This window comes from Salvelinus alpinus, chromosome 21, assembly GCF_045679555.1.
Source record: "Salvelinus alpinus chromosome 21, SLU_Salpinus.1, whole genome shotgun sequence".
Lineage (NCBI taxonomy): Eukaryota > Metazoa > Chordata > Actinopteri > Salmoniformes > Salmonidae > Salvelinus > Salvelinus alpinus.
Window position 1 is genome coordinate 22432636 of NC_092106.1, and position 13020 is coordinate 22445655.

Sequence of the window (13020 nt, forward strand, 5' to 3'; positions counted from 1 at the left end):
GTCTGGTGGTTGTTGGACCTAGCCTTGAGTGTAATGGCTACCTTGTAGTGTGTTCATATAGTAGAGTAAACTTTGTTAAACTGGAACCTTGTCGTTGTGTCATTTCGAGTTAACATTGGTAGCAGAGGATGGCTTCTAACTACAACGTGCCACCTCGCTTCGACGAGAAGAGGTCGTACGAAAGTTGGAAAAATGAACTGGGAATCTGGACACGCGTTACTAATCTGGACGCGAAAAAGCAAGCACTTGCGGTGGTATTATCGCTCGAGGGAAGAGCGAGAGATACAGCACTGGAAATATCCGTTGAGGATTTGAACAAGGATGACGGTATGGGAACTTTGATCACAGCACTGGATTCTGTATTTCTTAAAGAAGAGAAAGACCGTGCCTACGAGGCATATTCAAACTTTGACAGTGTTACGAGAGATATTTCGGTTGCAATGGCGGACTACATCATTGATTTCGAACAGAGGTACAATAGAATGCGCAAGTACGACATGGTTCTCCCAGATGCAGTGTTAGCGTTCAAGTTGCTAGACACTGCCTGTCTAGATGGTAGGGAGAAACAGTTGGCTTTGACTGCTTGTACTGTGCTGACTTTTGCATCTATGAAGTCGGCACTAAAAATAATATTTGGTGAGAAGACGTCTGTCGCGCCAATAACAGATGGAATGCAAGTGAGTGACGCAGCATATTACACCGAGCAGCATAGAAAAGGCGCCAACAAGTCACGTTCTCAAGACAACCAGCAGAGGGCGCCATTTCCCGGCACAAATCCACTGGACACATATGGAAGGAGATCGAAATGTGCAATTTGTCAAAGCACTTACCATTGGGTTAAAGACTGTCCTCATAAAAATGAACAAGTTAAACTAACAGAGGAAAATGTAAACACAGAGATAGAGCAGTGTAACATTACACTGTTTTCAAATGAATCTGATACTGAGATTTTTATAGTTGAATCCTTAGGATCTGCTGTGATTGATACTGCATGTACACGGACAGTGTGTGGTGCAAAATGGCTTGATAGCTATGTCGGTGAACTAAATATGAAAGAAGTACAAAATATGATTGACACACCAAGCAAAAGAGCTTTCAAATTTGGAGATGGGAGAATTGTCCATTCTACCAAGAGAGTTAAGATACCAGCAAAAATTGGTCAGACTAAGTGTCACATTGAAACAGAGGTGGTCCCTACAGATATCCCCTTACTATTAAGCAAAGCTTCCCTCAAGAAGGCAGGGGCTGTATTAGACATAAAAAATGACAAGGCAGTGATGTTTAAACAACCAGTGACTCTTGAACTTACTACCTCAGGCCACTATTGTGTAAACATTTTAGACAAAGACATCACACAGAGTCCATGCAAAAATGAGATTCTGACTGACACAGAGCACATGGAGATTCTGACAGTCACAGAGAACATGAGCACTAAAGAAAAACACAAAGTATTGCAAAAGCTTTACAAACAGTTTGGACATGATACAGTTGACAGACTTCAGAAGTTACTCAGCAGTTCAGGGAATAATGATGATGAGAAGTACGAAACTGGAAACAAAGTGTACTACAAACGAGTTGACTGTCAAGAGTGGAAAGGACCGGGAGTAGTCATTGGTCAAGATGGTGTGGTGATATTTGTGAGGCACGAAGGCATGATTGTGAGGGTGCATCACTCAAGATTGCGGAAAGTAAATGATCAACAAGATAGAGGGGCTGTAGCTGAGAATCAGTCTCCTAATGAAAATGACAAAAAGGACACAGTAACAGACACAAACCTACCAGATGTCACATCCAATGATATGGACACTGAAACTGACACAGGAAATGGAGCAGACCTTTAACCATGCCACAGGTAATACTATTGAGCGTTCAAATGAGGAAAACATTCAACAACAGCCATATGTGTTAAGAGAACATGGTTGTTCCAATCTGAAAACAGGACAAACTGTTAAATACATGGACAGAGAAAGTGGTATTCCACATACAGCAACCGTCATTGGACGAGCAGGAAAAGTAAAACACAAGAACTGGTACAACTTGCAGTACTCTGAACCAGCTACACTTTCTGGTACAACAGGGTCAGCTGACCTGTCACTTGTAGATAATATCAGAATTGAATCAATGGAAAATCGAGAAAAACAGAATGACATTCAAAATGATGATGTATTTGAAACAAAGGACGTGTCATTTGACTCAGCTAAGCTAGATGAGCTCAGTAATTGGAGGAAAAATGGAGTGTTTGAGGAAGTCAAAGACATTGGCCAAAAGTACGTCTCAACAAGGTGGGTGTGTACCCTTAAAGAATCCTTAACTGGAATAGTGCCCAAAGCACGTCTAGTGGCTAGAGGTTTTGAGGAGCTGGCTGCTAAAGAACTCCCAAAAGACTCACCGACATGCGCCTCAGAGTCACTCAGATTGCTGATGTCAATGATCTTCCAGAAATATTGGAAACTTAATTCCATAGACATCAAATCTGGATTTTTGCAGGAAACAGAGATGTCAAGGTGACATTCACATCCGACCTCCGCCCGAAGCTTAAAGTGAACTAACACTGTGGAAACTAAAAAAGTGTGTGTATGGACTGGCAGATGGACCACTCAACTGGTACAACAAAGTCAAGGCAACAATGCTGAATACAGGTGGAAAAATGTCACAAGTGGATCCTGCAGTCTTCTATTGGCTTGATCAAGACTGCAATGTGACTGGAGTACTTGCCTGTCATGTTGATGACTATCTGGGGTGGCTCACAGACCTTTGCTTCAACTGTGATTCCACACCTCAAAGCTGTTTTCTAGGTTGGCCGTGAGGAGCATGATCATTTGTTATGTTGGCATAGAGTTTATTACAGTTGATGGAAAAATACTGATGCAACAGGAGAGCTATATCAAGAATCTTCAACCCATCCACATGGATTCTTCAAGAGCCGTACAAAGGAATTCCCCTCTGTGGAATTGAAGCTGGTCAATTGAGGTCAAAGATAGGACAAATTCTATGGGTTGCTAGACAGAGTAGACCTGATGTTTGATGGCTGCAACTTTGCATCTAACACAAAACACGCCACTGTACAAACCATTCATGAGGCAAACAAAGTTGTTCGTAAACTGAAATCACAACAAGTGACTTTAAAGTTTCAGCATGTTGGAAAAGATGACTCTTTGAAACTAGTTGTCTTCAGTGATGCTTCGCTAGGTTATCACTGGTGGGACAAAATGGCACTTCCTACCTGTAGTTTGTGTCACTGACAACTACTCATTAGTTGATGCTGTGAAGTCAACCAAGTCTGTCACAGAGAAAAGACTTTGAGATTAGCAGCATCAAGGAACTTATTCAAGCACAGAGAATCCAGCGGATTCTGTGGTCGACCACAAAGGAACAGCTTGCTGACTGTCTGACTAAAAAGGGAGCATCCGGTCTTGTGCTCCTACAGGCTCTCGCTCCTCAGTAATGGAAAGTGGCAGCTTGAGTAATACAAATAAAAACTGTCACACAACCCATTTGTAATGGGGATCTTGAATAATACTTGGACATTTAATTATGTTGTTGATGGTTTTTTTTGTCTTTAAAGAAAAGGGGGAGATTGTTAAGTTCATGTTTTAAGTATCCCTATATTTCTGTTATTACGGGGCTATCACTCAGTCAAGAGTGCGCATGCGCAGGAAGTCTGGTGGTTGTTGGACCTAGCCTTGAGTGTAATGGCTACCTTGTAGTGTGTTCATATAGTAGAGTAAACTTTGTTAAACTGGAACCTTGTCGTTGTGTCATTTCGAGTTAACATTCCCTATGTGTTGCACTTCTTTTGACCAGGGCCCATTGCACACTGGTCGAAAGTGGTGCACTATAAAGAGAATAGGGTGCTATTTATGTTGCAACCTATGATCAACAAAGCCCAGGTGACCTTTCCCTTTGACTTTCCCCAGTACTCACTCCTACCATGTGTCTGTCTCTATGTTCCTCCTCTCGCCCTGCAGGCCAACATAGCAGACTACGGGGACAACCAGTGGGTGACCTGCTTTCAGGAGAGTGCTGAAGCCATCTTGGGACAGAACGCTGCTTACCTAGGGCAGCTCAAGGACTCGGTGAGCCTGCCTGTCTGTCTGCCTGCCGGTCTGTCTCCCTGTCTGCCCGCCTGTCACCCTGTCTCGCTCCTTCTCTGTCTGGTTCAAAGCCTGGCCTGAGGAAAGGGCCTAGGGGAGGTGCTGAACCCCAGTGCGTCTACTCTAGCCTGTCCCTGCCAGCCACCAGCACCAGCTACCACAGCCTAAACAGGCTGCTGTGCCGTGTGGTCTCTGTAGGCCCTCATACAACCTCTATAACCCAAGGACTTCTATTGAAATAATCACAAGTGGTTTTTAACAGAAAATGTTGCGCTACGTACATTGTTTTTTAAATTAGATAGAAAACGGCTTTGATTTAGAACCAGACATCTTGATTAAAACAATGGCTTTTTAATGTAAACGAGCAAGTTTCTGATTGTCATTAATGTTAAATTGATCCCATTTTGTTAATTTTCATGCAGAATGAAGCTGCCTTCGAGGAGATCTTTCAGCAGGCCAACTTCCACACGTTCGTTTTCCGTAACAGAGTCAAGCTGGAGACCTACAATGTAAGTAGCGCCTGACAGATATGGGATTTTGGGATCCAATACGATGCTTATTTTTGGGAGGCAAAGTAGGCTATACCTGTTACAATTTATCGGCCGATGCATTGTTTTTCAGACGTGATATGTCTCTTCAAAGATACCTTTGAATGTGATTTCTTACAATTGAAAACAAACATTATTAAGTGAACAGAAGCACTCAGATTAGCATGTTTTTGTTCATCATTTGTCAATATCGGTGGTATAAAGACCGATATGATAGATCTAAAATTGAGGGAAAAGCCCAATATCAGCCGATTTTTAATCAGTCAACCGATATATTGATTTGACTAAATGTATAAAATGACAGACATCAGGCTTGGGCGGTATCCAGATTGCCATATCTTCACGTAATACCGACACTGAAAACAAGGGGCGCTGTTTTCAAACCCCACTGATACTCTGTAATCCGAAGGTTAGCAATTCTAACAAGTACATGTGAAAACCTGTAGAGAATGCTAACTAAATGCTAATGAGCACATTGCAAACATTTTGTACAGATTCAGACTTAAACTATACAAGTAACAGTTTTCTGCACAAAACAAATATTAGCTAGCAAGGCTCTTGATCCAGGAGGGGATTCTCTGCTGTTACCAAGCGAGTGCTTAATTTTGGAAGAAGCTAACCAGATAGATAGCTAACTAGCTACTAAATTAGCAAACCAAATGCAGAACTGCAGAGCATTTAGCACATTTTAGACAGTTAACTTAATAGTTATAAGATGTTTAGCTGGCAAATATTTAGTTGTGAGTTCCGTACTGTAACTAGATCACCTGGCGCGTGCTGCACAACAAGGCTCCGGTCTCTTGTCATTGTGTGCTTGTAATAATGTAACAGGTGAAATGAAGAACGCAATGTTCTTCATCTCCTAACGTATTACACAAATTGACTGCAGGTATTTACTTTAAAAAGTAGCAACAAATGTTCAACTTGATTAAATTCAACAACAAAAAATCTGTGCTATTGACAGTATTGATTAACCATCATGTGGCTTTTTCCAAATGCCCCGGTATACTGCTCAAGCCTAACAGACATTTATTACTTCATATCAGAGCGTGTTGCCAACTGAGGTAGAGGTTGTCTGGTTCCATTCCAGTCATCTGGATGGGAGGAAAAAACACAGACACACATACATCTTGTTCAGAGGTTTGACAGAATGCCAATTTATTGAAATCGGTATGTAAACAGCTTCTTTCTATGTTCAGCTGTGTGTGACGTTCATATTCCAATTGGCCTGACAAATATCAGCATTTGGCTGTGGCATTTCTCCTTTTATTGGTTGAATTGCCTCTTCTCCTTCCATCCCTTCGTCTGTAGAGAGAGACCACAGAATAGAACAGACGGTGGGTTTTCTTGAGACGACAGCTCGTTTTCAGGGGCTGTGTGAAAGGTGCACACAGATTAGTTGTGGTCACCCTCTCCTGGAAGCTACACAGATGGAGCCTTGTTTTGAGGGCACAGCATAAAATAATTGATTGGTTTGGGACTGAGAACAGGGAGAGTTGGAACTCTGCCAGGGAGGCCCATTAACAACAGAAGAGTAGAGACCACTGTCTGTCACAGTGTGTGTGTGTGTGTGTGTGTGTGTGTGTGTGTGTGTGTGTGTGTGTGTGTGTGAACACAGTCAGCTCAGCCTCGGCAGCTTGCTGTTTCAAGGATGTCCTGGCCATTGCCTCAAGCAAATGTTTCCTTAAAACATATCTGGGCATTCTGCTGCAAGCCAGTTTTCCTTGAGAGGAAAAAAAACAGTTTTTCTTACTTTGAGTTGTGTAGCTAGGTTGTAGAGCATGTTTTCTGATGTAGGATGAACAATGTAAGGGTCTCATATTGACATTAGGGCTGGGAATTGTAACTGTTGCAATACTTTATTCATTTTTGTGTCACTAATTGACAAAGTCCATGTTTTTGTTCATGGTTGCCATGGTTAATGACTCATACCAATACTTTACTAGACATCAGTACTATAGCATCATATGGTTAATGACTCATACCAATACTTTACTAGACATCAGTACTATAGCATCATATGAGAGCAGCTGTGTTAGATGGCATCTGTCTAATAAACTTAGTTAATGTTGGGAAATTATCAGCAGAATGTATATCTTTTTTTTTTTTACTCAAGCAGTTCTTCATCAGTAATTGGAGATTGTATAATGCAGAATTAGATGAGAAAACAAAGTCGCTTCCAGAGGTGACCTTGTAGCTACCTACCTGCTGCTCTGACCACAGACAGACTACCAGAGACATGATATTGTGTTGATGGAAGAGATGCAGCTTAGCCATGTATTTATTAGCCATGACAATATATTTGATCATTGTGTGAGGAATCAGGAGGTGAGAGAAGCATAGTTTATAAATAACAATGATTAGCCTATACGTGATCGTAACCCAGCTGTAACTTTGTACAGTGCTCTTATTCCCTCCCCCTAGCTCTCACTTTTCTCTCTTCGTCCAGACAGTTTAGTCCTTGTAACTTGTTTAGTCTGTTTCCAGTGCTTGGTTGTCTGGGGGACATTGGAGAAAAGAGAGCACATCGGACATAAAACCATGTCAAGTTCTCAAATAGATGTCTGTCTTCCATCTCTTTCCAAACCATGACAGGCCGAGCCCAGTGCACTAGTACTACGGAAGAAGAAGCAGAGAAGTGCTGTGGATTTGCATAGCAAGCGGCAGTCTGATTCTCCTCGCTTTGCCCACATAAATCCTGCCTTTCTGGCAAGATGTGACCAACACTAATCGCTTGACAAACTCTGTCACACTCGCTTGTGGAGCTGCAGTGCAGTAGGCTCGTGTGTGTGTGAGCCTGCGAGACCTGTGCGTGAGAGGAGTGTGCTCTGGGGGAAGAAAAGGGAGGTGAGGGTGAGTTGGGGGACTAAAGCAGAGTGACGAGGGAGGGAGTTACTCATTAGATGGTAGAAAATGACGAGGGACTATTTCCAGACTACCCTTCATCTCTGCTGCTGTGTCTGTTTCAGAGCCGCTGCACACAGGATGAAAAGACTGATGCCCTTTTCATGTGTGATTTGGTTAGTCAGGTTTCTGCTCCCACTACCATAGCAACACTGGCACACTTAGTACTATTATAGAAAGGTCTCATTGGAACTGCACTGTGTGTATCTGTGGGGTGTGTGTGCACTTTGTAGGGATGCTGGGCAGCTTATGGAACAAGCTTCCCCCTTTTGTCAGGACAGCGGAAGTCCCCACCCATCTTTTGAAAACGTCTGAAACCCTAACTCTTTAAAGAGTATCTTAAATATATCATATCAGCGACCCCCCCCAAATGTAAAATAGTTTTATGTGTGGCTGGAACAAACAGGGCCTGAGCTGTCTGAAGCCTGAGTGTAGGCACAGACACACAAAGTGTTGTCACATCCATCGCACACATGCTGGTAAGCTAGCCGAGCTGAGCCCCCCCCCCGCCCCAGCCACACTGTGTCAGCATGTAAACCGAGGTGGGGGCAGCACAGGACTGACACTACACCACAGCCCTGTCAGGACCGCTGTCTTCGGTCTAGTTTCTACACCTGCTGCAACCAACAGACCTCTGCTAGAGATGGGGACGTATCTTCTGTAGTGCATTTCATGGAGTGGACTACTTCTATGAACAGTCACAATGCAACCATGGTTACATCATTCTTGTTTATTGCTGTAGCAATGAGAAGATATCCATTGCAGCTAGCACTTCAATTCAATGAACAGTGAACAATTAAACCATGGTTCAATCATTTTTTGGCTGTAAAAATATGACCGTAATAACTAGTATTGTAAACATGGGAGGTGCTCAGTGGACCACAGGCTGCAGATGTCTGCAGAAGTCAAACCCCACATGGCTGAGGTCATCCGCTGAACCATAACGTTGCTGTATACCTTCTCAAGCGTTCAATCTGGCCCTGGTTAGAGCCAGATAGGAGAGTGTGAATGCACTAACATCCAGACTGCATAAATAGCTTTTTAGCTGAACCTAATGGAGTGAGTGCATCGTAACCACAGGGCAGATCCTAACCACAGGGCAGATCCTAACCACAGGGCAGATCGTAACCACAGGGCAGATAGTCCTTTTTAAGCCCATGTGAGAGAGAGGAGTGCTACAACACCCTAATTTCCTTCTGTCACGCACCCTATGACACCCTCCCTCGCCCCGCTCTGCACCCTGCCCCGCCACCTGCACATACACAGCCTAGAACAATGCTCACCCCACTCAGGAAATGGGTATTTCTCCTCTGAGAAAATTCTAGATCGGCAATTGATTGCAGCGTTTTGATCTTTTGTGTTCACTGTGTACAATTAGCATTTTAGCAGCAGCATAGCTATTACCCTTGCCTGAGGATTGTTCTGTAGAGATCTGCAAAGAGAGAGAAGACTAGGATGGTGATGACTGTCGAATCTAACCTTCTGCTGGGTCGCATTCATTATCCACCAAAACAGAAGAAAACTGACGAACAGGGAGGGACTACTTGAACTACCAGTCCAATATGAAACACATATTTTAGCTTTCCGTTGGAAAATGTTTTGCTACAGCGTGCACTTATGCCCTGTGTTATGTAAGGCCTGCTTAGAAGGATAGGATTTCCTCTTAGTGAGGGGACAAGAAGAGGGGGCTTGTTTTCTCTCAGGCTCTAATAAGAGTGAGTCAATTGAAAGGAGCATGTATTTTTGACCAGGCTCGATAGGGCTCTGGGCAAAAGTAGTGCAGTATGTAAGGAAATGGGAATAGGGTGTCATTTGAGACGTAGCAGGTGACTGTAGCCGGTGACTAGCCGCCTCTTTAAAGAGTGATGGACCAGGTGGATGACCTTATCTACTCTAGACAGATGCGGAGGTGGTGAGAACATTTAAACGCTGTCTCTGTCGCAGTGCACAGAGGTTGCATCACCATCCATTTAAATGGCAGATTTTAAATACAGACTCTTCAAATATCACATTTTCTAACGTGTTAGGGAAGTAGGATAATCTCTCTGGTACCAGGCTGCCTGCCTACTTAGTGCTGCTTTCTCTGGCTGAACCTGCAGTCAGTGACCTGTGGTGAATCCAAGCTTTGTCCTTGGCTGAACAAGCTTGTATAACATGCATTCCAGTAAAAGTCCAAACAGACCATGTAGACCAACAGTTAAAAGCAGCGGGTGTCCGGCCTATTGACCACAGAACCTCGGCTGTCTTTTTCTGTTAATTTCCTAATGATTCTACATGTTGAATGGCCACTGTTTGTTGACACCCAGCGGGTGATCTACTGCACATGGCAGGGGTTTGTGGTGGTTTGTCTTCCCTCTAGCGCAGTGGGTGCATCCCAGTAATATACTACTTCCCACAAATCTAAACCATTGTTGGTGGAGGCATGGGCTATAGAGAATTTCCTCCACATTTCTTGTACCAGTCATTTACTTTGAAATCAGTGAAGGGAAGTGAATAAGTTCACACTTTGGGAGGAAGGAGAGATAATTGGGAGATAGCTAGTGTAGTGAATGGACACTGAGGGGGACATCATGTAACATCTATTCCATGTGTTCCCCTGTCCCTTTAGGACGAGTCCCGGATCAAGGCCACGGTGATGGAGGTGAAACCTGTGGACCACAAGGAGTACAGCAAGAGACTCATCATGAACATCAGGAAGATGGCTTCCGCCCAATAAGAACGCTCGCTTTTCCCCCTCGGCTATGTTCAAGCTTCGCCCCCTGATCTGCAGCCGCAGCACTTCCCAACCTGCCAGACTGACTGTGAACCAGTCCTAGGTTTCATCCCAAATGACACCCTATACCCTATGTAGTGCACTTCTTTTGACCAAAAGTGGTGCACTACATGGGGAATAGGGTGTCATTTCAGACGTAACCGAAGTGTTACTATTCTATACTTTTTATTTAGCTCTGTCCATGTTACTCTGTAAGTCACTGAACTTTGAATATGTTAACTATGCTGAATGTACTGGAAGTTTGGTTTTGTCTTCTTGGCCCAACCAGTAATCTAGAGAGAGTGCTGCTGGGGCAGTATTATATCTCTCTGTGTTATGGTGATGGGTGGGGGGTGACTTCCGAAACTGCTGACATTTTGGGTGGTGGATAAAATGGAGGGAGGGATGAATGGTGCCTGGGATGGGACAGTCTTAACCACAGAAATCATAGCTGTGTGGTCTGTCTTAAGTCAGCTATTATTGCATGGGTGTTTTGTATACGCAGAGGGGTCTGTACTGTAACTAGCGCTCTCTGTCACTCGCTCCCACCATCACTATGCCTGGACCTACCCATCCCTGATAAGAGCAGGGATTTTCTAACTCTCACACAGAGCAGGCAGAATACGGGAAATGCGCTGTACTGTATTTATGTAGATACATGGTTTCATTTTTGTAATTATTTTCAGTACCTCTTAAGTTAGAATATTTCAGACAGCAATAATTTTTCTTTACATCTATTTGGTCAATTGATTACATAAAAATAAACCTGTATTTTGATCAAAAGTGAAGGAGTTGTCGGGTCTGTGTAAATGAATGTTTTCTGCTTTGTTCTGTTGACAGATATGAGTAAAGGGCCCAGGTTAATGTGATATGTTAGAATGCACTGCTGGAGTGTAGCCAGATAAATGTCTGAGTGTAACCATGTTGTACAGCAGGCAGGTTAACCAGGTCTCAGCCCATTTAAAGAGAAGGCAGTGGGGTGGGGGCCGTGGGACAGGTCTGGAGCCTTAATCTTTGTTGCTGCATTTAAAAAGATGTATTCAGTAGCTGGCTCACAGTACTCTCTGGATGCATCCCAAATGCTACCTTATTCGCTTTACAGTGCACTAGAGCCCATAAGGCTCTGGTCAAAAGTAGTGTACTATATAGGGTGCCAATTGGGACGAACATCTATCTCCAGATGTGGAGCTCAGATGTGCCACTGATACCCTCCTGCAGTCTTGACTTCCATGTTGTATTAAAGCAGAACATCAGTAAAGCTCTTCTTCCCCATTTTTCTTCTGATAACCATCGCATTTCCACTGAACGCTGCATCTTCGGCCCATTGTGTGTAGCTGAGATGGATTAAAGCTGTCTTCCCGCTGTTCAAAATGTTGTTCTTTTTAGCTGTGCCTCATTGCTTGAGTTTGTCTTCGTTCCCCCCCTTCCTCCCCCCACCTCTCAAACTGACACCCTCTGCTTCTTTATATGGTGATTTCCCCTAGGAAGACTTCCTAGAAGTTTCCTCTATATAACGCCGCTGTTGTCATTTGTTGGCTGGGATGGCTGTTGTATTTTGGCTCCGAAGATAACTAGTGTCAAAGCTGAGCGGATCGGTTTGTGAATCCCCCCCACACTCTCGGCCTGTCAGTCACACATGTAACCATGGTAATAACCTCTGGGCTCCGTGAGGGGTGAGCCAGTGATTGTCGCTGAGCTCAAACACTTAATTCCATGACGCACTCACACATTTTGACGGTTTTGGGGAGTCAAGTCTATCACATTATAAATAGTTCTTACATCCTGCATGTAGACTACTAATTTAAAACATGGTGAAGGAATAATATCACTTCATTCAAGCTTATCCTGAGGAGTCGTCAGAATATGCCAGCCTTTTACACCTAGCTAAATTATTTATGCCATGCAGACTACCAATTAGATAGAACATTCGATTTTAATGCACTTTTACAATTGATTTTACACTTGTTATAATGACACATATTGGCTGACACATTCAATTAAACTGAATTACATTTTTGTGTAATAATCAGAATTAGTTCCCACTCAACTATTACCTTGACAACAAATGGGCGTTACAGATGGGGACCTGGGGGTTGGCAGAGCCATTGAACTCTAGCTGTTTTAAAATCACCAATGGCCTCATGGTGACATTCCTGAGCAGTTTTCTTCCTGTCCTGCAGCTCAGTTCAGAAGGACAGCTGCATCTTTGATGTGTCTGGGTGGTTTAATACATCATCCACAGCATAATTATTAAGTTGACCATGCTTATAGAGATGTTCAAATCACACACCAAAACTGGATGACAAATGTTCAGTGTCAGATTTGTTATTATTACCCATCTACCAAGCACTGCCCTTCTTTTTGAGGCTTTCGAAAAGCTCCCTGGTCTTTGTATTTGAATCTGTTCTTGAAATTCAATACTTGACTGAGGGACCCTACAGATGTATGTATGGGGGACAGAGGAAGGGGTAGTCATTAAACAATTGTGTGAACCCCTATCTCACACACAATGAGTCCATGTACTGTAGCTTATGTGATTTGTTTAGCCAAATTTTACTTACAAACTAATTTTGCCTTAACAAAGGGGGTGAATACTTATGCAGCGACTATATTTTTGTTGTTTAATTTGTATTTGTAGAAATGTGTAGAATTCATTTCACTTTGCCATTATGGAATATTTTGTGTAGATCAATGACAAAAAAAATCACTATGAAATTTATTT

At 43.1% G+C, this 13020-nt stretch overlaps 1 protein-coding gene across 2 annotated transcripts in view; it reads left to right on the forward strand.

The window, feature by feature from the left end:
- Nucleotides 1-11086, forward strand: part of LOC139548053 (replication protein A 70 kDa DNA-binding subunit-like) — a 43380-nt gene extending 32294 nt beyond the window's left edge. For both annotated transcript variants that reach the window (XM_071357364.1, XM_071357365.1), the window contains 3 exons: nt 3969-4076; nt 4517-4603; nt 10155-11086. In XM_071357364.1, coding sequence (XP_071213465.1) covers nt 3969-4076; nt 4517-4603; nt 10155-10262 — 303 coding nt within the window. In that variant the 3' untranslated portion in view covers nt 10263-11086. The remainder of the gene's footprint in view (nt 1-3968; nt 4077-4516; nt 4604-10154) is intronic.
- Nucleotides 11087-13020: the final 1934 nt, after the last annotated feature.